At 67.6% G+C, this 21,919-nt stretch overlaps 8 protein-coding genes across 8 annotated transcripts; 6 read left to right on the plus strand and 2 right to left on the minus strand.

Moving 5' to 3' along the window:
* Positions 1–52: 52 nt before the first annotated feature.
* FA09DRAFT_299055 (PTR2-domain-containing protein) lies at positions 53–2,360 on the plus strand (the record flags this gene model as incomplete). The annotated part of the gene is made up of 8 exons (XM_025740270.1): positions 53–265; positions 317–378; positions 430–574; positions 627–1,390; positions 1,446–1,470; positions 1,544–1,603; positions 1,657–1,684; positions 1,738–2,360. The coding sequence occupies 8 exons, from the start codon at positions 53–55 to the stop codon at positions 2,358–2,360; spliced, it is 1,920 nt and encodes a 639-aa protein (XP_025597479.1).
* Positions 2,361–2,761: 401 nt separating this feature from the next.
* Positions 2,762–4,133, plus strand: FA09DRAFT_339676 (hypothetical protein; the record flags this gene model as incomplete). Its single annotated transcript, XM_025744237.1, has 7 exons — positions 2,762–2,915; positions 2,995–3,053; positions 3,121–3,330; positions 3,388–3,489; positions 3,547–3,649; positions 3,702–3,745; positions 3,801–4,133. 7 exons carry the CDS (start codon positions 2,762–2,764, stop codon positions 4,131–4,133), a joined length of 1,005 nt encoding a protein of 334 aa, XP_025597480.1.
* Positions 4,134–4,783: 650 nt separating this feature from the next.
* On the plus strand, positions 4,784–6,336 carry FA09DRAFT_299054 (putative ATP-dependent RNA helicase DHH1; the record flags this gene model as incomplete). The annotated part of the gene is made up of 3 exons (XM_025740269.1): positions 4,784–5,334; positions 5,392–5,912; positions 5,963–6,336. 3 exons carry the CDS (start codon positions 4,784–4,786, stop codon positions 6,334–6,336), a joined length of 1,446 nt encoding a protein of 481 aa, XP_025597481.1.
* Positions 6,337–7,021: 685 nt separating this feature from the next.
* Positions 7,022–8,571, minus strand: FA09DRAFT_361479 (hypothetical protein; the record flags this gene model as incomplete). The annotated part of the gene is made up of 4 exons (XM_025745361.1): positions 7,022–7,814; positions 7,875–7,987; positions 8,064–8,131; positions 8,427–8,571. 4 exons carry the CDS (start codon positions 8,569–8,571, stop codon positions 7,022–7,024), a joined length of 1,119 nt encoding a protein of 372 aa, XP_025597482.1.
* A 235-nt stretch (positions 8,572–8,806) lies between these two features.
* On the plus strand, positions 8,807–11,034 carry FA09DRAFT_64802 (hypothetical protein). Its single transcript, XM_025745764.1, has 3 exons — positions 8,807–9,877; positions 9,932–10,076; positions 10,160–11,034. Exons 1-3 carry the CDS (start codon positions 8,899–8,901, stop codon positions 10,857–10,859), a joined length of 1,824 nt encoding a protein of 607 aa, XP_025597483.1. The 5' UTR covers positions 8,807–8,898; the 3' UTR covers positions 10,860–11,034.
* FA09DRAFT_291745 (acyl-CoA N-acyltransferase) lies at positions 10,930–11,643 on the minus strand (the record flags this gene model as incomplete). Its single annotated transcript, XM_025739988.1, has 3 exons — positions 10,930–11,166; positions 11,318–11,497; positions 11,557–11,643. Coding segments are annotated over 3 exons (504 nt in total), but the record flags the coding sequence as incomplete, so codon positions are not given.
* Positions 11,644–15,435: 3,792 nt separating this feature from the next.
* Positions 15,436–17,798, plus strand: FA09DRAFT_330837 (general substrate transporter). Its single transcript, XM_025742761.1, has 5 exons — positions 15,436–15,623; positions 15,705–16,801; positions 16,864–16,884; positions 16,939–17,171; positions 17,235–17,798. The coding sequence occupies exons 1-5, from the start codon at positions 15,442–15,444 to the stop codon at positions 17,412–17,414; spliced, it is 1,713 nt and encodes a 570-aa protein (XP_025597485.1). The 5' UTR covers positions 15,436–15,441; the 3' UTR covers positions 17,415–17,798.
* Positions 17,619–20,129, plus strand: FA09DRAFT_64888 (hypothetical protein). Its single transcript, XM_025745765.1, has 5 exons — positions 17,619–18,568; positions 18,699–19,110; positions 19,160–19,395; positions 19,456–19,953; positions 20,010–20,129. Exons 1-4 carry the CDS (start codon positions 17,987–17,989, stop codon positions 19,915–19,917), a joined length of 1,692 nt encoding a protein of 563 aa, XP_025597486.1. The 5' UTR covers positions 17,619–17,986; the 3' UTR covers positions 19,918–19,953; positions 20,010–20,129.
* The last annotated feature ends 1,790 nt before the right edge of the window (positions 20,130–21,919 follow it).

The following is a 21,919-nucleotide window of genomic DNA, read 5'->3' on the forward strand; positions in this document are numbered from 1 at the left end:
ATAAGCCGCGGCCCGGTGCCGTGCGCCCTCTCACACGACCACATCACCAAACATGGCCGCAACATACAACGCCTCGCACATTGCCGCCGGCGAGCTGGCCAGCGACATCCACCGCGCCCAGGTCGTCGAGGCGACGGGCAAGGAGGATGTGGCGCCGATCGGCCACTTTGAGCCGGGCGTCAAGGTCGACGCCGCCAGCGACGACGCCGACGGCCACCGCTTCCCGACCGACGAGGAGATGAAGACGCTGCGCCGCGTGCCCGAGGTGAGCGGCAGCGAGGCAGGGCCCAGACACTTGGCTGACACGTCCCTGCAGCGCGTGCCGTGGACGGCATTCTGGATCGCCATGTGCGAGCTCTCCGAGCGCTTCAGCTACTAGTGCGTCGGCCGCACCGCCGCTTCGGGTACAAAGCTGACCTCTCTGCGCAGCGGCACGGTGCAGGTGTTCCAGAACTTCATCCAGCAGCCGCTGCCCGAGGGCTCGACGACGGGCGCGAGCCCCAACGGCCAGGCCGGCGCGCTGGGCCGCGGCCAGACGGCGGCGACGGGCCTGACGACGCTCAACACATTCTGGGTGCGTGTGCTGTCCGCTGCGCTGCCGCACGGCACTCTGACTCTCTCTGCAGGTCTACACGACGCCGCTCATCGGCGCCTACCTCGCCGACACGTACTGGGGCCGCTTCAAGACGATCAACATTGCGGTCTGGATCGCCATCGTGGGCCACATCATCCTCATCATCAGCGCCATCCCTGCGGTGATCGACAAGCCGGACGCGTCGCTGGGCATCTTTTCCGTCGCGATCATCATCATGGGCATCGGCACGGGCTTCTTCAAGTCGACGGTGTCGCCGCTGATTGCCGAGCAGGTGGCGGGGCAGCGCATGAGCGTGCAGCGCCTGCCGTCGGGCGAGGAGGTCATCGTCGACCCGGCGCTGACGGCCGGCCGCATCTTCAACTGGTTCTACGCCGCCATCAACATCGGCGCCGTGCTGGGCCAGGTGTCGATGGTGTACGCGGAAAAGTACGTCGGCTTCTGGCTCTCGTACACGCTGCCGACGATCGTCTTCTTCCTCAACGTGCCCATCCTCTACTTTGGCCGCAAGAAGTACATCCGCACGCCGCCGGCGGGCAGCGTGCTGGCGCAGGCGCTGCGTGTGCTGCGCGAGTGCCTGCGCGGCCAGTGGTCGTGGAACCCGGTGACGTTCATGTCGCGCGTTAGCGGGCCCGAGTTCTGGGAGCAGGCCAAGCCGAGCCGCCGCGCCGAGGGCACTGTCGGCCCCAACGGCCAGGTCAACGGCCCGATGCCCGCGTGGATGCAGCGCTTCGACGATGCGTGGGTCGACGAGGTGTCCAAGGGCTTCAAGGCGTGCTACGTGTTCCTCCTCTTCCCGTGAGCAGCACGAGGGTAGACGCGTCGTCCTCGTCGCTGACCGTCTCGCACACAGCTTCTACTGGATCTCGTACAACCAGGTGCGACCTCTGCTGGATCTCGCATGCCCCCTGAGCTCACCAAACCCCCTGATCTTTGTTGCTGATCTATTAGATCAGCAACAACCTCGTGAGTCAAGCGGCCAATCTACGCAAGAACAACGTTCCGAATGAGGTACGTGCGGGCTCTCGCAGCTCTGTGGACGCGCGACTGACTCCTGGCGGCAGATCGTCTCGAACCTCGACCCGATCTCGAGTGAGTTGCGCGCGCTGCACCGCTGCACGCTCCCCCGCTGACGCCGCTTGCAGTCGTCATCCTCGTGCCGCTGTTCGACCTCGTCATCTACCCCGCGCTGCGCCGTGCCGGCATCAACTTTACGCCGCTGAAGCGCATCACCGCCGGCTTCATCACCGTCGCGCTGGGCATGGTGTGGGCGGCGGTGACGCAGCACTACATCTACGAGCGCTCGGCGTGCGGCAACATGCCGTCGGCGCAGGCGTGCCTCGACGCGACCAACGGCGAGACGGACATCAGCGTGTGGACGCAGGTGGGCGCGTACGTCTTTGTGGGCCTCTCCGAGGTGTTTGCGAGCGTCGTGGGCCTCGAGTACGCATTCACCAAGGCGCCCAAGAGCATGCGCTCGCTGGTGATGAGCGTCTTCCTCTTCACCAACGCCATCGGCTCGGCGATCAACCAGGCCTTCCTGCCGCTCACCGTCGACCCGCGGCAGGTGGCGCTGTACGGCGTGCTGGCGGGCCTCTCGTGCGCCGCCGGCCTGCTCTTCTTTGCCACGACGCGTAGCCTGGACCGCGACGAGGACAAGATGAACAACCTCGCCGCCGGCCACATCTCGGCAAAGGGCATCCTCGCCGAGCCGCAGGATGCGGCGCACGAGCACCACAAGGACCTCGGCGTGACGGAGAAGCACTAGAGCGCCGCCGATGTACATGTAGCCACGCGCGAGTCCGTAACGCAGGCACCCGAGAGACCTCCCTTGTTCGTGTGATGTGAGCCGAGGAGAGAGTGAGCAGAAGAGTCAGAGTGTGAGGAGCATCAGGTGAGGGCGTCCCTGAGCAGCGTATGCCGCGGGAGTGTGCGCCGGCATGCACGCGCGGCACACGCGCCGAGCGCTGCTCTGTGGCTGCGCCTGCTCGGCGCACGTCACCGCCGCGCGCTTGCGAAGCCAACCTCGCAGCATGACGGAAGCAGCATGTCGCAGCGGTCGCGCTGGGCTGGCCAGCGTTGCTTCCCACCACCACCACGCAACGCCGCGCGCCTCCGACGGGGCTCGCAACTGCACCGCCGCGCCTCCAGGCTTGACCCCTTCGCACCATGGCGCGGCCCCGCGCGTTTCGCTCCTGGGCCGCCTGGCTCGGCCTGCCGCCGCACGGCGCGCCGTACGACCCGCAGAGCCGCTGGGTGACGAGCTACGTCTTGCCGCCGGCGTGGCTGGCCGGTGTGCGCCTGCTGCTGGGCCTGTATGCCTGTGCGTCGTCGTGTGTCGCAATGCCCCCTTGGCGCGCTGCTGGTCTCGGCGCTCTGACGGGCCCTCACTCCTCGACCAGTCGTCTCAATCATCATCAACTACTCGTTCAACGGCTGGGAGCAGTTTGCGTACTTCACGGTCAGCAGGCGGCACACTGGGCGCTGTCAGATGTGGAAGCAGCTGAGCATTGTCACACCTCGCCCAGGTGCTCTCCTACTGGGGCGTCGTGGCCTGGTTCGTGGCGTCGGGCCTGCACACGGCTGCGTACGCGCTCGCGCTGCGCCGCTGGAAGCAGCAAGCGGCCGGCCCAGCAAAGGCGTCGGCCGCTGCCGTGCCGCGCAGCTGGCTGGCCCAGCGCTTTCCGCGTCCGCTGCAGTTCCTTCACTCGCTGCTCTTCAGCACAATCTGCACGTTTGTGAGTTGCGGCCGCTTCTGCAACGCATGCACAGTCCGGCTGACGCTGGCGTGCCAGCCGCTGCTTGTGCTTGTCGTCTACTGGGCCGTACTGGCCGGCTCGGCATTTGCGTCCGTGCGGTCGACGTGGCAGAACCTCACGGTGCATGCGCTCAACTATGTGAGACAGGCAAGGCATGGCGTCCAAGGCTGCAAGCCTCCCACTCACCCTAGGCAGGTCTTTGTCTTCCTCGACTTTGCCGTGCTTGGACGCGGGCCGATGATGCCGTGGAGTCACATGCTCTTCTGCGTGATCATCCTGGCCCTGTACCTCGGCGTCGGTGAGCGCCCTCGGCTCAGCGTCGTGTGCGCCGCGCTGACGCCGCTTGGCAGCCTACATCCACTATGCCAATGTCGGCATATACGTATACGACTTTGTGAGCCCGCGTCGCTGTGCCATTCTCTCATCTACGCTCACTCGGCCTCGCGCAGCTCGACCCCGGCGAGGTGGGCGGGCAGGGCCCGCTGGCCGGCGTGGCGATCGGCATTGGCGTCGGCACGTGCATCGCCTTTCTGGCGGGGCAGGCGTGCCTCTGGCTGCGCGAGGTGCTGGCAGCCAAGCTGCAGCGCAGCGGCGCCTGGGGCAGCGCAAAGCCCGTGGGCGTGCCGGACGAGGCGCTGCTGCCGACGGACGTCGGACCGGGCCCGGATGGAGAAGGCTCGCCGCGCCCGGTCGCGGGTGCGGCGCCCGACGCGGCACCCTCGGCGCACGACGCGGCATGGACGCCGCCGCACGTGCCAGTCTCGGCCAGCACCTCTGCTTGATACCCCTGGTGGAATGCATGCTATGTACGGCGCCGATGGAGGCAGCTCTGCGCCGCAGCGGGATCGGGAGGGGAGGGCGAGTGCTCCCGAGCTAGCGGATGGGAACAGCTGGGAGCGGGGCGAGCGCGACGGCGGCACGCGCGGCGGGGCGCCAGCGAGGCGCCGTCGCCGCGCCTTTCGCGCCTGCCACACGCTTGTCCTCTCGCCCCGACTCCTTCTTCCTTCGCGCCATCGCACCTCACCTCCACTCTCAGCGGCGCTCCTGCACATCGCTCTCCGCCACGCACACGCACCCACACCTCTGCTCGCCTGCGCGCCCGTCTCACACGCCTGCACCTGCGCACACCGCCCGCGCCTTCTGCACTCTTCGTCCGCACGGACCGCCGCGCGCCCGCCCGCCTCTCGCTCGCCGCGCTCTGCCCGTCCGCTGTGCCACTGTATCAGCCACCGTCTACGCCGCACAGCCGCCTCGTCTCGCTGCCGCCTGCGCCGCCGCACCTCTCTTCGCTGCCGCCTGCGCTGCCGCACCTCTCTTCGCTGCCTTTCGTCTCTGCACCTTGCGTCACTCTCTCGGCTGTATCATCATTCCCGGCTGCTCGCGTCACGCCTACCCTCACCTCTGACCGCACGACTCTGCCTGACCCCCTCTGATGGCCTCCTCCACGGCGTCCGACGCCAACTGGCGCGCCGAGATTGCGGCGCGCGTCGAGAAGGATGCGCGGCCACAGACGGACGACGTGCTGGCGACAAAGGGCAACGACTTTGAGGACTACTTCCTCAAGCGTTCGCTGCTCATGGGCATCTTCGAGGCCGGCTTCGAGCGGCCGTCGCCGATCCAGGAGGAGGCGATTCCCATTGCGCTGACGGGCCGCGACATTCTGGCGCGCGCCAAGAACGGCACGGGCAAGACGGCCGCCTACATCATCCCCACGCTCGAGCGCCTGCGTCCCGAGCGCACCGCCATCCAGGCCGTGCTGCTCGTGCCCACGCGCGAGCTGGCGCTGCAGACGAGCCAGGTGGCCAAGACGCTCGGCAAGCATATGGGCATCCAGATCATGGTCACCACCGGCGGCACGACGCTGCGCGACGACATTCTGCGCCTGAGCCAGACGGTGCACGTGCTCGTCGGCACGCCGGGACGCGTGCTCGACCTGGCGAGCAAGGGCATTGCGGACCTGAGCCAGTGCGGGACATTCGTCATGTGAGTGTACAGCAGTGGCGCCGTTCGAGGTCCACCTGGCGCTGACATGCTGCTCAGGGACGAGGCGGACAAGCTCCTCTCGCCCGAGTTCACGCCCGTCATGGAGCAGCTGCTCGGCCTGCTGCCGCGGGAACGGCAGGTGATGCTCTTCTCGGCCACGTTCCCGCTCATCGTCAAGGACTTCAAGGACAAGCACATGGTCAAGCCGTACGAGATCAACCTCATGGACGAGCTGACGCTGCGCGGTGTCACGCAATACTACGCCTTCGTCGAGGAGCGGCAGAAGGTGCACTGCCTCAACACGCTCTTCTCGCGCCTGCAGATCAACCAGAGCATCATCTTCTGCAACTCGACAAATCGCGTCGAGCTGCTCGCAAAGAAGATCACCGAGCTCGGCTACTCGTGCTTCTACTCGCACGCCAAGATGCTGCAGGCGCATCGCAACCGCGTCTTTCACGACTTCCGCAACGGCGCCTGCCGCAACCTCGTCTGCTCCGACCTCCTCACGCGCGGCATCGACATCCAGGCCGTCAACGTCGTCATCAACTTCGACTTTCCCAAGAACGCCGAGACGTACTGTGAGTGTGAGAGTGTGGAAGTGTGTGGACTGCGGCTGACATGCATCCAGTGCACCGCATCGGTCGGAGTGGCCGCTTCGGCCACCTCGGCCTCGCGATCAACCTCATCACGTACGAGGACCGCTTCAACCTGTACCGCATCGAGCAGGAGCTCGGCACCGAGATCCAGCCCATTCCCGCCACGATCGACAAGCGCCTGTACGTGGCGCCCGCACTCATCGACGCCGCCGAGGAGGAGGAGGCCAAGCGCGCCGGCGCGCCGCGGCAAAAGCAGCACCAGAACGGCGCGCCCGTCATCCCGCCGACGCAGCGCGCCATGCACCAGGCCATCATTCCGCAGAGCCAGGACTTTACCCAGAGCGTCGCCGGCGGCACCCGCGGCCGTGGCGGCGGCCAGCCGCAGCAGCAGCAGTCCCAGCAATAGGCGGCGTGCGCACAAGCTTTCCATGCTGGCAGAGGCCAGGCTTCGCAGCCGCCTCGTGCGGCCCTCACTCATTCATTCAAAGCTTCGCCCTGCCAAAACCCACATTGCACCCGTTCCATGACTCGTCCCTGCTCGGCGCGCGCACAATTTCTCCACTCGCCGCCGCTGCCGTCCTCTCTCGTTGGCTCTCCTGAGCCCTCCCACGTCTCACCAAGACGCTCGTCCCACGACTCTGCCGCGCGACCACAGCGCAGCACGGCGCCGGCGCCACCGCGTCGACACCTCTCCGTCTCCTACGACGCTCCAAAGCGGGCTGTCGTTCCCTCCGCTTTCTTCGTCCACTCCATCTCGCCGCACGCCCCTGCGCGCGCTCACGCTCACTGCCTTCCACCGCCGCCGCCGATCCCACACCGCGGATCCGGCGTCTCATCTCTCCCCCTTCCCTCACTCTATGCCCATCCCGCCGCCGTAGACGTGGCGCTGGGCCCCTGCGCCCCTGCCGTCTGTCGGCCCTACAGCCCGCGATGCTGTCCGCTCGCGCGCCGCCCACTCTCACCCATGTAACAGCCGTCGAGTTGTCCCATCTCGCGCGCGCACAGCCACTGCGCGGAGCCAAATGCCACACTCCTCTGCTGTCTCTCTTGTGCGTCGCTCGAGTGGGCTCACTGTGGGCAATGCACGTGTCTCATTGCGAAGCACTCTCGTCTGGCGGCAGTGGCGCCGAGCTGTCGGTGTCGGGTGCGCCGCTGCTCAGCGCCAGACTCGCGGCACGAGCCGCCGGACCAGGGCCCAGCGACGGTCGCCGCGGCGGCGGCACTGCCTGCTCGCCGTCGTTGCGCGATGGCTCGGGCGTCGCAGAAGAGGACGAGGCGGGCGCTTGGCCCGCAGCGCTCAGCGACGAGACGGACGCGGCGCCGCGTGTGTGTCCTCGGGTGGGTGAGGAGGCACGCGAAGACGTCGACGCGGCCTTGGACGCCGTGCTCCCAGCAGTGCCCGAGCGCGCACGCCTCGTGCCGTCGCCCGTGCCCGAGCGTCGCGGCGGCGCGGCTCCCACCTGTCCCGCAGTGCTGGTTGTTCTTGTGCGCGCTGCACGCTTCTCGTCTGCCGCGCCAATCGGCGGCGTCGAGACGGCCGCGCTGGCGGCCTGAGCGCGCGCTGCGGCGCCGCCGCTCCAGAGCCACGCAGCGCCGCTCTGTGCGCGCTTCTCGTCGAGCTTCTCGCGCCGGCGGCGCTCAAAGGCATTGCGGTAGCGCACGTAGCCCTCGCGGAACGGCGCCGCGACGCGCGACGCAAAGACGAGCTCGCCGCGTGGGTTTGTTGGCGGCGCCAGGCCGGCTGGCACGCTCGTGGCGCCGGGCGCAGCGCTGCTGCTGGCGCGTGAGAGAAAGGCGAAGGGCGAGAGAGAGGACTGCAGTGAGGGGTGCACGTTGAGGTAGAGATTGAACGGCCGCAGAGCGCGGTTGGCCTGCGGCACGAAGCTGCGATGCGCGAGGCTCAGCAGAGTGCTTGACGCAGGGATGCCCGAGAGTGCGGCTCACCGGTTCGCCGCACCGATGCGCTCGGCATACATGCCGCTCGCGAAGAAGAGAAACACCGTCGTCGCGGCAAACAGCAGCCCTCCGCTCTGGGCGTAGTGCAGCGGCTGGAAGGCCTGTTGCGAGCGACGGCTGTCAGTCGGTCTGGCCTCCCTTGCGCACGGCCCAGGGTTAGAGTCTGCAGCGACGCACTGGCGGTGGAAGCAGAAAGACGCGGTAGGAGAGATAGGCGACGAGTAGGAGCAGCACGGAGAGGATCACTGTCGCACGGGGCACTGTCAGCGCACCGTCTCGCCCTGGAACGCCTCGTGTGGACAGCCGCTTGGCATTCTGCGGCAGCGGCGGCGGCGGCGACGGCACCGCTCTGACCGTTCGCAGCGCAGGGACGAGCAGGCTGCACACCTCGCCGGCTTGCGCTGTGACGAGCGGCCGCCTGGAGCGTCTGGCGCCGCTGCTGCGCTGCCTCTGCGCCCCTGTCTCTCTGTCCTGTGCGCCTGCTCGGACGCACCAGCAGCCCGGTCCCTCTCTGACGCTCGCGCGCCTGCCCACACTCACCGCCGTACTTGCGGCGCCTGCGGATGAGGCGCGCGGCGTTCTGCTTGAGGCGCTCCTCGAAGATGAGCAGGTCGCGGAACGCCGCGGGCTCGGGCGCGGGCGCAAACGGCGGCGGCGCCGGCTGCGGCGCGCGGCGCGGCGGCATGGCGAGACAGACGCAGCAGCGCTGTGCGGTGCGGCGTGCGCTGCGTGCTGCGTGCTGCGAGGGCGGGAGGATGCGGTGCAGAGGCAGGCGGCCATGCCAGCAGTCGAGTGCACGGCGCACGGCGCAGGCCCAAGCTGGAGTCTGAGTGGGGTGCCGCGGCTGCGCTGCTGTTCCCACGCTGCGCGCCTCCACCTCGCCCTCCCGCCGCTCCCACGCGCGTCTCGCAGCTTTGCTTCCGCCCTCAACCCCAAACGCCATATCCCGCCGCCGCTGAGCACCGCAGCCGACACCAGTAGCGCTCACAATCCGCGCACACCGCTCTCCAGCATGGCCACGACGCAGTCGCTGCCGTACGCCGAGCCGGCGTGGACGGCGGTGCTGCTGCTGCTGCTCTTCGTCGTGCTGCTCAACGTGCTGCAGGCGCTCCTCGACGCCGCGCTGCACTGCGGCCTGCTGGCGCAGATTGCCCTCGGCGCCCTGCTCGGCACGCCGCTCGCCGGCCTGCTCTCCGCCGAGCTGGAGCAGGCGGCGCAGCTGCTCGGCTTCGCCGGCCTGCTGCTGCTGCTCGCGCAGGGTGGCCTCGAGACGCGCCTCGGCCTCCTCGCCGCGCCGCGCACGCTGGCGCTGGCGCTGCTCGTCGGCCTGCTGGGCGTCGCGCTGCCCATTGCGCTCAGCATGCTCTTCCTGCCCTTTGCGCTGCGCTACACGCTGCTGCAGGCCTTTGCGCTCGGCGCCAGCCTGGCAAGCACCAGTCTCGGCACCGTGTTCGCCATGCTCGCCGCCGTCGATGCGTCGCTCGGCGCGGGTGAGAAGCAGCGCAGTGCCGGCCAGGCGACGTCGGAGGAGCACACGCCAGCGGCGCCACGCCAAGGGCTGCTCGACACGCGCCTCTGCACCATCCTCGTCGGCGCCGCGCTGCTCGACGACATTCTCGGCCTCGTGCTTTCCGGCCTCATCGCCCAGCTCTCGCCGGCACGCACGGGCGCCGATGCCGCCGCATGGCCACTCGCGCGGCCGCTCGTGGCGTCGTTTGCCATGCTGGGCGTCTTTGCGCTGCTGCTGCGCCTCGCGGCTGCGCCCCTCGTGCGCCGGCTAGCGGCCGTCTGCGCACGCCGAGAGGCTGCCCAAGGCGGTGAAGGCGGCACTGCCGCAAGAGCCAGACGCACAGCGCTGCTGCAGCGCCATGCACATGGCCTCGCGGCACTGGCATACCTCGCGCTCATCGCCGCCATGCTGGCCATCTCGCACGCCGTCGGCAGCACGCTCTTGCTCGGCGCCTTTTGCGCCGGCGCTGGATATGCGTACTGTGAGGCGAGGAGCACGGCGCGCAGGGCACATGACTGCTGACGCCCACACCCAGTGCACGGACACTTTGCCTCGGTCTACTCGCAGCATCCGCTGTCGCCCAGTGCGCCCTCGGTGCGCTTCGTGCAGCGTCTTGGCGAGCCTCTGGCGCTGCTTGAGCCAGTGCAGCGCCGGCTGCTGGTGCCCTTCTTCTTCGCCTCGTAAGTGTGCCACGCCCTGCTCCTGCGTGCTGCCGCCTCGTGTGTGGCTCTGTGCATCGCCTGACTCTCAACACGCACACAAGCATCGGCTTCGCCATTCCGCTGCGCCAGCTCTTCGCCGCCGCCGTCGTGTGGAAAGGGTGGGCGTACGCCAGTCTCATGGCGCTCGCCAAGCTGCTGGCCGCCGTCTGGCTCTTCGCCGCCGCGCTGCTCGAGCGCCGCGTTGCGCCTGCCTCTGAGCGTACACACGATGCCCCGCTCGCTCTCGAGCGCCGTGCGGACAGCGGCAGCAGTGCAGCGCCGGCCGCACCAGAGCGCTTGCGCGAACCGTCGCTGTGGCAAGCCAACTGGCGCGCCGCACTGCTGCTCGGCCTCAGCCTCGTGGCGCGCGGCGAGATCGGCTTCATCATCCTCAACAATGCGCGAGGTGAGCGGCGCGCAGTGTTGCTGTGCAATCGAGACTTGGCGGCGCAGGTGCTGACCTGGACTGTGGTCGCCGCAGATGCAGGCATCCTCAGTACCGACGGCAGCGACGCGCGCGGCGCAGAGGCATTCAACGTCGGCGTGTGGGCCATCGGTGCGTCTTGCAGCGCCACGTCGCACCGGCCCTTGCAACGTCTCACCCTTATCCCGCCCCGCAGTGCTGAACACGCTGGCCGGCCCGCTGGCCGTCGGCTTCCTCCTCTCGGCGCCGCACGTTGTGCCTGCGCTGCAGAGTGGCCGCTGGGGCTTTGCGCGATGAGCTGCTGCATCCGCTCCATCACGATTTGCCGCTCCATCTAGACATGACCTGCATTTGCATTGCTTCCTTCTCTCCACGCACCTGTCACTTCTCCTCCAGCCCAAGCGTCTGCAGCTTCTTGATGCCCTCGCCCTCGAGGCGACACGTGCGCCACTGCTGCATCATGTCGGCGCCGAGAACCTGCGTGTAGAACGCAATGCTCGGCGCGTTCCACGTCAGCACGCTCCAGTCGATGCGCGCACAGCCGCGCTCCTCGGCCACGCCGCCGAGCGCGCGGAAGAGCGCCTTGCCGGCGCCGCGGTTGCGCGCTGCGGGCGAGACGTAGAGGTCCTCGAGATACAGCGATGGCTGGAAAGAGCAATGTGTGAGCAGGCGAGAGGCGCCGCCGTGTGTGGACAGGCGACGCGCGCTGCAGTGCGTGCCCAATGCTCCATCATCGTTCCGTGTCGCCGGCGCACCTCTCCTCTCCTCTCCTCTCCTGCACCGCATCGGCACGCACCTTGCCCTCCCACGTCGAGAAGCTGAAGAAGTACAGCGCCATGCCGACGGGCTGCGCGTCCTCCTCCTGCTCGGCAATGAGGCAGTGCGCGTACTGCTTGTCGAACACGTTGGTCTGCAGCAGCTCGGGCGTCGCCTTGGCCTGCTCCAGCGCCTCTTCGTACAGCGCCAGGTCGCGGATCTGCGCGCAGCGAAGCGTCAGTGCGTCAGTGCAGCGTGGCGACGGCAGCGGCGACGCACAAAGCCGAGAATCGTCGGAATGTCGGCGGGCGTGGCCTTGCGGATGCGCACGCGCAGCGGCGCCGCGCGCTCGGCGGCACTCGGCGGCGGCGCGAATTGCGGCGGCATGGCGAGTGTGTGGCGGCGTGGGGTTGTGGAGATGCGCTTGTGGAACTCTGGGGTATGCTCTCTGGGGTGCAGCGGATGCAGGGGCGCAGGAGAGACGCGGAGAGGATGCGGGGGAGAGCCGGGCGAATCGTGGAAGCACGAGAAGGAGCGGAGAGGGAGGACCGTGCGCGCTGGACGCTGCCGGCGAGACTCCGGCAAGACGGCTCGCCTCGCTCCATGCTGCTCTCGCCCTCGCAGCTCCCGCACTCCGCTCCCTGATTCTCGACGGCGAGCAAGCCCAAAAATATAGTCATGCCGCGGCTGCCATCAGCTGCACCAGACTGGCAGCGAAGTGACGCCGAGCGCCGCCTCAACATGGGCGCCACACGACATGATCGCCCTTGCCGCGCGAAGGCGGTGGACGCCGTCTCCGCCGTCCCCGCCACTCCGCCCGCCTCGTTGGTGTGTCCCACGCTCCGCGACCACAACCATGCTTGCTGTGGACGGCAGGCGCAGCCGGCGGCGATGGCGGCAGCTGCAGGTCCCACCAAGCCTCGACGCTCGACGCCTCGCCGCTGGGCGCAATTTGCAACCGGGCCGGACACGCACCCGTCGGACGCCGTACCGTCTGCGAAGGCAAACGACACATGGTGGTCACACGACGTGCTCCTCCGTCCGTGGCTCGGCCGTTGGAGGCCTGCCGCTCTGCCGCACCCGGAGCCGAGCAGCGCTGCTCTTTGCTGCCTGCTGCAGCGAGAGATGCAGGGCGACCACGCGGCTCGCGCATCGGCGGGCTCGCCGAGGCGTCTTCATGCGTGTGCTGCGTGACCTGTGCCTGCGTCTGCCAGCGCTGGTGGTGCGACAGCACCCTTCGCGTGGTGTATTTCCGGTCGCAGCGTGAGGCAGCTCTGTCGCAGCTGCGTCAGCAAGACCTGTGCAGCATCGAGAGGATAGACTTGCATCTGCTGGGAGCAGGGTCTGCAGCGTCAGGGCGCAGCCTCGAGCATTCAGCAGCTCTTTCCGTCGGACGTTCCTGGCCTAAGCCACAGCGAGTGCCGGGCGCTGCAGCCTCGCTTTTCTGGATCAGCCTGCACTCAGAGAAGGCGTGCCCACCGGCGAGGGCATCTGCGGCGCATGACGGAGGTGGCCCTCTCACCTCGCTCGCCTTTCGCTGCCCGACGGCATCTTGGGGCCTCAGGCTGGGCTTGAAGCCAAGTTCTTGCCGTGACGGGAGACAGAGCGGTGCATTCATGCTCAGGCTCGGCTCAGCCAGGCTGCGCTGTGGCCGGGCCAGGCTGCATGCTGCGCAGCGACGGGGCCAGGGCACGCGTCCTCGCCCTTGACTTTTTTTGCTCCTCTCGCGCGAGCGGTGTGGCGGAAGTAGCGGCCCACTCGGCTCCGGCGTGCGGATGCCGGCGCCGAGCTGCGGCTAGGCGCGGACGGCGATGCCATGTCGCCGAGCGCCGATGTCGGTGCTGGGCGCTGGGCGCTGTGCGCTGCGGCGCGCTTCCATGCCGCGGCGTAACTTCGGCGTGTTGTGTCCAGCGCAGCCACGCCGTGCCGACGAGCGGTGCAACGCCGCGAAGGGACACACCGAGCGTGGCTTGCACGGCACCGAGCAGCATCGCAGCGCCGCAGCTCAGCCGTGCGGCCGATCTATGCTGGCCTCAGTCGATGACAAGTCCGCTCGAGCGGCGCTCAGCACCTGCAGAGAGCTCGCAGCGCGCAGCTGCGGCAGGCCATCGGACGCCGCAGCCGCGGCTCGTCGTCCGAGCGCCGAGAGGGCTGAGGCTGTCAGCAAGTTTCCGATGCCGGCGCCTCGCCGTCGTCGCTGCAAGAGAAGCAACGCAGCTGCAGCACAAATCAAGGGCGTCGTGCAGAGGGCTGCAGCAGAACGATGCAGGCAGCAGCTCGGCGACGTCGCCGGCGCCATCAGCATCGCGGCCCACGAGGTGTCGCATCCCTTGCTCCCCCAGGCCTTCTTGCCGCTCAGCGGCGTTGGGGCACTCGCAACGGACCAGGGGCAGTTCCGCGCGCTTGCATCTCAGGCACGAGGCCCTCCATGAGCAGCAATGAGCCGTACAGTGCGATCGCCACAGTGCACCCCTCTTTGCAGGGCAGCAGCAAAACGGCTGCCCTTGCGTTCTTCCGCCGTGCGAGCTCTTCGTGGATGCTGTGCCGCCGCTGCATCTCTGTTGCCTCCGCCGCCGCTGTCTCGCGTCTGCCCTCTGCGGTCTGCGCCTGATGACCTCCTTCTGCAGCCGTCAGCCGTCAGACGCTCGCATGCCGAGTGCGCTCTCTCGCTGACGCGGCCACGGGAGTGCGGCTGCCGTAAGAGCAGCAAGCGAGACGGAGGCGACCCGCAGGCATGAGTACACCCGCTGCCGCGCGCGTCGTGCCGCGCTCTGTCCGGCGTCGGCGCATCTTCGCGCCTCGCACAGAGTGCTCATGTGCCCGCGCTGCATGCATCCAAGCACCGCAAGCCGATGCCGCTCCGGCATGCCGCGCTGTGGCTGCGGCCGCGCTGCTCCGCTCGCTGCACGCATCTGCGCTGCATGCCTGGCAAGCTGCCGACGCGCTGCCGCAGCGCGCAGCCGCAGCCCGGCCGCTGCGCAGATGCAGCTCAGCAACGGCCGCAAGCGCCCGTCATGCGCGTGGGGTCCACGGCCGGCCCGGGTGCCGAGGCGGGAGCAAGCGCAGGCATGGCCGCATGGCGCCTGTGTCTTGACTCGCCGTGCGCGCCCTTGAGCAGTGCGCCCGCGGCCGTGGCCGAGCAAGCCGGCGCATCTGCGTCCTCTCGATGGCTGCCACTTTTTCTTCGTCTCGTCGTCGCCCTGACCCTCGCCATGCGGCCCGAGGACCGACGAGTCTGCCCGACGAGTCTCGCCGTGCTGCTCTCGTGGCCTGTTCCTCTTACCAGGCGGCTGCGCAGCCCCTCCGGCTCCGGTGCTCGCCAAGGTGCCGCCGAGCACCCGTCAGGCACCGCCGAGTCGAGTGGCCCCCTATTGTCCAATTCGGCGGCGGCGGCGGCAGCACTCGCCGGAAGAGCGTTGATGCTCGGACATTGCTGCGCTGCGGCCATCGAGCGCGGGGAGAGTGGCGCCAGGGCAAGGGGCCCCACGCTAGGCGACCCGGGGTGTCGAGTGTGGTGCCGCGAGAGGGCGGCAAGCGACAGACGCGCGAAGGAGGCGCAGTCCAGCCCCGCCCAGCCCACGCGAGCTCGCCCGCGCGCTGGGTCGCCGGCGACGTGCCGCGGCTGCGCTCTCTGGCAGGTGCAGCCGCAGCCGCAGTCAGCGCCGCACCAGCGTTGGAGCGGTGCGGTGCCCCGCGCCCACACAGTGGTGCAGTGGCCCAGACTCCGCCGGCGGCGCTCGGGCGGCGCTGTCCCCGCCTGCCTGCATCTCACCTGCCCTGCGGCGGCGCTTGCTCCTCTGCCCCGCTGCCCCGCGTCTTGCCTCGGGCACAACACGGACGGCCCAGCGTGGCCCTGCACTGTACGGCAGCGCCCCTGCTGATGCTAGCGTGCATGCAGGCCGGCTGCCCGAGCGCCACTCGTGTTGGCCCTGGGGCGTGGCTGGGGCAGCGCGGCCGCCGCGGCAGGAGAGCTGGATGCAGCGGCACGCGAAGGGCAAGGAGGCACCTCCGCCGCGTCTGCTCTGCTCCCTGCGCGCCTCCGCATCGCCGCTGCCTCCGCCTCTCACCCGCTCGCTGCCCCGCGAAAAGCCATAAGAAGGCGCACCCCGCCGCCCGTTGCCCCACTCAGCACCACACCTTACCCCTCGCCCACCCTCCCTCGCCATGTCTGACATCAAGGACACGACGATGCACGGCTCGCACACGCCCGAGCCCAAGGGCTCGCCCGTCCACGAGCAGCCCACGCTTGCCGCCGCCACGACGCTCGACCGCGTCGAGGCGCCCGTCACGATCAAGGCGTACCTGATGTGTGCCTTCGCCTCCTTCGGCGGCATCTTCTTCGGCTAGTGAGTACAGACAGCCCAGACGCAACGGCGGCGGTGGTGGGAGCGTCTCTTCCTGCAGAACTGACACCACTCCGCCTCCAGCGACTCCGGATACATCAACGGTGTGCTCTCGGCGCGCCCCTTCATCGACGCCATCGCCGGCCCCGGCCAGGAGGCCATCAGCTCGAGCCACACGTCGCTCATCGTCTCGATTCTCTCGGCCGGCACGTTCTTCGGCGCCATCATTGCCGGTGACCTCGCCGACATGCTCGGCCGCCGCCCGACCATCATTGCCGGCTGCTTCGTCTACATCATTGGTGTGATCATTCAGATGTTCGCCGCCTCCGGCCTCGCCACGATCGTCGTCGGCCGCCTCGTTGCCGGCTTCGGTGTCGGCTTTGTCTCTGCCATCATCATCCTGTACATGTCCGAGGTCGCGCCCAAGAAGGTCCGCGGTGCCATCGTCTCGGGCTACCAGTTCTGCATCACCATCGGCATCATGCTCGCCTCGATCATCAACAACTTCACGAGCAACCGCGCCGACAGCGGCTCGTACCGCATCCCGATTGGCATCCAGTTCGCCTGGGGCCTCATCCTCGCGCTTGGCCTCTTCCTGCTGCCCGAGTCGCCACGCTACTTTGTCAAGCGCGGCCGCATCGAGCAGGCGCGCAGCATGCTCAGCAAGCTGCGCGGCCAGCCGCTCGACTCGGAGCTCGTCGAGCAGGAGCTCGCCGAGATTGTCGCCAACGCCGACTACGAGCGCCGCGCCATGCCCACCAACTCGTGGTTCGGCTCGTGGGCCGCGTGCTTCAGCGGCTCCATCTGGAGCGCGCAGAGCAACCTGCGCCGCACCATCCTCGGCACGTCGCTGCAGATGATGCAGCAGTGGACCGGTGTCAACTTCATCTTCTACTACTCGACGCCCTTCCTCAAGTCGACCGGCGCCATCAGCGACCCGTTCATCATCAGCATGATCTTCACCATCGTCAACGTGTGCTCGACGCCCATCTCGTTCTACACCGTCGAGAAGTACGGCCGCCGCCCGCTCCTCGTCTGGGGCGCCTTTGGCATGCTCGTGTGCCAGTTCCTCGTCGCCATCATTGGTGTGACCGTGGGCTTCAACAAGACGACCACCAACGCTGCCGGCGAGGCCGTTGCGACGAACATTGCCGCTGTCAACGCTCAGGTCGCCTTCATTGGTCAGTCCCCATGCCTCCTGACCTCGCGCGACCTTTACTGACCCTCCTGGGCCTCCCCGCAGCGATCTTCATCTTCTTCTTCGGTTCGTCTCCTTCTGCGGTGCTCCAGAACCATGCTGACTTCTTCCCCTTCACAGCCACCACCTGGGGTCCCGGCGCCTGGGTCCTGATCGGCGAGATCTTCCCGCTCCCGGTCCGCTCGCGCGGTGTGGGTCTCTCGACGGCCTCCAACTGGCTCTGGAACACGATCATTGCCGTCATCACGCCCTACATGGTCGGCCCCGACGAGGGCAACCTGCGCTCGTCGGTGTTCTTCGTCTGGGGCGCGCTCTGCACGGCCGCCTTTGTCTACGCGTACTTCCTTGTGCCCGTGAGTATCTGGAGGCCCTTAAAACCCCGTTTTGATGACGCTGACATTGGAAATGACGAGAAGGAGACGAAGGGGTTGACTCTGGAGCAGGTCGACCGCATGTTCGAGGAGACGACGCCTCGCAAGAGTGCCGCGTGGAAGCCCAGCCAGACCTTTGCTGTTCTGGCCGGCGGCGCGTCGCACACGGGCCAGCTCGACTCCAAGGTGCTGCAGGAGGTCAAGGAGAACGGCACGGCGCTGTAAAAAGCTCCTTCTCGCCATCACTCCTACCCACTTTCGTGCAAAACCGCCTCGAGCGCCCCATCGCGTCCCCCACCCCTCCGCTTCCCACCTTGATATCCCCGCCGTGTCCCGCTGCTCCCCTGTACTACCTTGTCATTGGCGGGCGTGCTCGCGTGTTTCCCTCCACATCATTAGCCTGCTTCTGATGCTCACGCAATCCACCGATCACGCCGACGTCCAGTGTGCGAGGGAGAGGGAGAGGAGGGGGAGGAGGATGCGAGAAGGAGCGGCGCCGCCCCCTGACACGTGCCGCGCCGCGCGCGCGCGCCGCGGAGTCCGCGGGCCGCCGGCTCGGGCGCGAGCAAAGCCGAGCTACAACGAGCTGTAATTCGATTACAACGAGAGTGTTGCTTGATTACAGCGAGGTGTTGTACTCCACTTTACGCGTGCTGCTCCACACTTACACTGACACGCGCTGCGCGCGCAGCCACCCCTTCGCCTCCTCCTCCCCTCCCATCGCCGCATTCTGTTCCTTCACTACTCTCTGCTGTTCCTCTCTTCGCTCTCAGTCTCTCCGCTCCCAGCGCTCCGCCATGGAGCTGCCCGTTCCCCGTGGCGGCGCCGCTGGCTTGGCCCGCGAGGCGCGGGCTGCAGCGAAGGGCAAGGCGAACGCCGCCAATCGCGGCGCCGACATGTCCCGCGAGGCTGTGCTCGCACGCCAAGATGAAGCTGCCAGCCCCAGCACCGCCGCCGGCTCCAGCACCGCCGCAGGCCGCAGCACCGCTGGTCTCACCCGTCGTCAAGTGCGCGCCGAAGGGCGTGCCGCGGCGGCAGCTAAGTCCGTCGGCTTCGACGACTCGCCCGCGGGGCTGCGCGCCCTTGAGGCCGCTATAGAGGCGAAAATGAACGCCATGCAGGTCATCTCTGTCGGCCGTGCCCGTCGTCAGTACGACGCTGTGCTCGAGCTGAAGAGCTTCGTCACGGAACACCACGACGAAGAGGACTTCTTGCGATACTTCTCCAAGAACGGACCGGAGCTGCCGCAGAAGTGGTGGCTTGGCTTCGCCAACTACCGCGCTGCGACGGGCGTCGGTCCCACGCCGCGTGCGCAAGCGCAAGATGAAGACGACGCCGACTACCATGCGGCAGTCGAGGTGCAGTACCCTCCCATGGAGGTGAGCACTCTGACGGAGATCGTCAAGAACGCATGGGACGGCATGGAGCGCCTGACGGGAGTAAAGCACGCCGACAAGGAGGTCAGTCATATGCTCGCCACCTCAGGCCAAGACTAACGCGCCTGCGCAGTACATCGCTCGCGTGCAGATCTTCATCGAAACGACGCTGCAAGAGCGCCACAAGCTCACCACTTCATGGCACGAGAAGCCGGTGTCAACGCCGGCCGACTTCCGCGCCATTTTGCAGGCGGCGAGCAGCAACGACGAGATTCCCTTTCGCTGCGCCGAGGAGCGCCTCAGCTTCACTACCTTCACGAAGCTGCTGCTATTCACCGCATCGCGTTCCAGCGAGCTCGTGCGCACGGCAAAGTATCAGGGACCCCAAGCCGTCAACGAGGATGGTGTCGTCACGTTCTACTCGCTCGAGCCTGCACTTGCGCCCGACGCGCTGCGCTGGCGTGACCTCGACTTCTTCTTCCTCGGCGGTCCGGAGGGCACGGCTGGCACGATCGTGGTCGAGGTCAAGATTCGCCTCCTCAAGGGTGAGCAGCCATGCAGCGCACAATGACGGCCTCGACTCACACATCCCAGGCCACCGTGCAGATGACAGCAAGTTCAAGTCTGTCGCTCTTTACATTGACTACGACGACGCGCTGGTCTGTCCGATCCGCGACTTGCTCGCGCTCGGCAAGCTGCAGGGCGTGTGGGAGGACAATGCTGCGGATCCGGTGCGCGTCCTCGAGGACGGAACTCTCAAGCTCGCGTGGCAAAACAAGGCTCCGATTCGGCAGCTCGAGAGCAAGACGGCAAACTTCGTCTTCCGCCGCGTGAGTGCCATGTGGGCGTCCTTACGCGTGACGTTGTGGACTGAGACCCTCGCGCCACAGTGCACCACCACCGCCACGGGCGAGGTCTGCATGCTCAACGAGGGGAGCACGAGCACCATCAAGAGGGACCGCAAGATGCTGCGCCTCTGCGGCTATGCGTGCGGTATCAGCCACGAAACGCCCACCACCTTCCACATGTTCCGTCGCCAAGCCATCGAAGCCCTGACCGAGAAGTTTGCCGGCGAATACTGGCGCGAGCGAGCTCGCAAGCGTGCGCGCCACGCCGACGACAGCGACGGCACCAGCAGCGAGGCTGCCAGCTACGCAAACGACGCGACGGACCGCAGCTCCGGCGATGAGCCTGACTATGGCTCCGACGACGAGGCCTTCCGCCGCTTCGACGATGATGCCGACCCTGGCGCCGGCGACAAGACCGAGCCCGGCTCTAGCGTCAAGACCGAGCCCGACTCCAGCGTCAAGGCCGAGCCTGGCGCGGGCGACGAGGCCGGCTCGTCCGCCTGAGGTGCAAGTCCTGTGGCTCTTCGAGCCGCCAAGTCGGTGAGCATCTGACCGTGCTCGCAAGCTCTGTCACCACTCTGACGAACCATTCGCAGAACGGCGCCGACCTGCCACTCCCAACGTTCCATCACGAGCCATCTCTTCACGTCACGACATCCCACGTCACCGCAGCATCCATTCCACGAGCCGGCCGCACCCAACACGAACACGAGCGCCGTGCCAGCTTCTTCACTCCAGACCACATCGCTCATCAGCGCATCTTCTCGTCACCAGTTCCACTCATCGACCCATCACTCGACCAAGGCGGCCGCCACTGGCCGCGGGCAGCACTCACTATGCCACGTCGCTTTCCATTCATGTGCTCCCTCACGTCATCCTCCTCTCGCGTGCTTTCTCACGTTACCCTCTTGTGCTCCCTCACACACTCGCGCAGCCTCGTGCTGACGCAATCCCATCACCCTCAACACATGTGCAAGGCGTGCGTCCGTCTCAGCAGCGCGAGCAGGGAGAAGAAGTGAGGGAGTCAGCAAGCTGTGTACAAGAGAAGCAGAGGCTGGTGGCTCTGAGGGCGACGATCGCGCACGCTCTCGGACGCTCGCAAAGGCGCGCGGCGGCTCCCCCTGAGGGTCGCGCATCGCCGCGGAACCCGCGGCCGCGCCGCCGAGGGTCCACTCCACCTGCGGGCATCTGCTTGCGATGCATCACAGACCACCGACGGCCGCCTTTGAAGGAAAGCTGCACTAGCATGAGAGCTCAAAGAGTGTCCTCAGCTGCGTCGCAGTGTTGCGTCGTGCTCCCGCAGCGGCAGACGAGGAGGAAACGCGAGACGCGCACGCGCGCGCGCGCACGTCGCGCAGCACCGCCAGCGCTCAGGGGGCGCGCTCGGCCGACCGCCGCCCTCGGGCATCCCACCGCCGCCGAGGTGCCCGAGGCAGCACCAGCGCGGAGGCCACTTTGCCAGCGCAGCAGACGCAACATAGCCACGTCACCGCGCAACGAAGCACAGCCGCAGCAGAGTTGCCGCGGCGCCGCGCTCCGGCTTGCGGCAGCCGCCAGACGCAGAGCGGATGGGGTAGCTGGGCAGCCCAGAGCCGTGCCGCTGCGCGTCGCCCTTCCATCCCGACCCCATCACGCCCTCCAGCGCAAGCTCCTGCCCGCCTCCACCCCCACCGCGCAGGTTCCTTTCTGCCTCACCTCCACAACAAGTCCTCCGCCGACTTCCCTTTACCAAGATGCCGGCCATGACTCTGGCGGGAGAGCGCGCCGTGGAGATCTACGAGGAGATGCTGGCCCAGTGGCGCCACCGGGGCGAGATTGATTCAGCTGCGTGGCCCGAAGTCCCTCGATCGGTGGGTTGCTCGCACCTTGAAGTCGTGCAAAGCCTCTTGCTGATGCATGCACGCAACAGATCTTGCGCCCGCTGGCGACGCAATCTCCGAAAGGCGCCTTTTACGAATTCATCAAGGACTTGCCCTCCCTCAAGGCAGCTGAGGAGGAGTATCGCCGCAGGCGCAGAGCGGACGTCATGCGTCTTCTCGATCCGCCTGAGGACATGCGTCGTGGCGCCCGTCGCTAAGCACGCAGCGGGTCTCGCTCTCCCGGCGCCTCAGCACTGGTGCAGCCGTTTCGTAGCGGCGCCAAGGTACGTCTCGCTCGGCGCACCTCACGCATACGCACTCACACACGCGTAGTTTTCTCTCTCTCCACCTCATCTCGTTCTCATCCTCTCGCCTCGGCCGACACCTCTTCTTTTGCAAGGTCAAGTCTCGCTCGTCACTCAGCCGTCACCTCTTCAAAGGTCAGGTCTCGCTCGTCACTCATCCATCAAGCTTCGTTCGTCACTCTGCGGTCACTCTTTGCCCTCGGCTTCCTTCTGCGACCTCGGCTGCCGCTCTCCCATCAAGGCGCAAGGCCATCAACGACGAGCCGCTCGCCGCACGGCTCGGCACACGCAAGCTCGCTCTCTTGTTTCTTTCGCCGCTCGGCCACTGCTCTCAAAGCCTCG

This window comes from Tilletiopsis washingtonensis, assembly GCF_003144115.1.
Source record: "Tilletiopsis washingtonensis strain MCA 4186 unplaced genomic scaffold FA09scaffold_14, whole genome shotgun sequence".
In the NCBI taxonomy this organism is placed as follows: Eukaryota; Fungi; Basidiomycota; class Exobasidiomycetes; order Entylomatales; genus Tilletiopsis; species Tilletiopsis washingtonensis.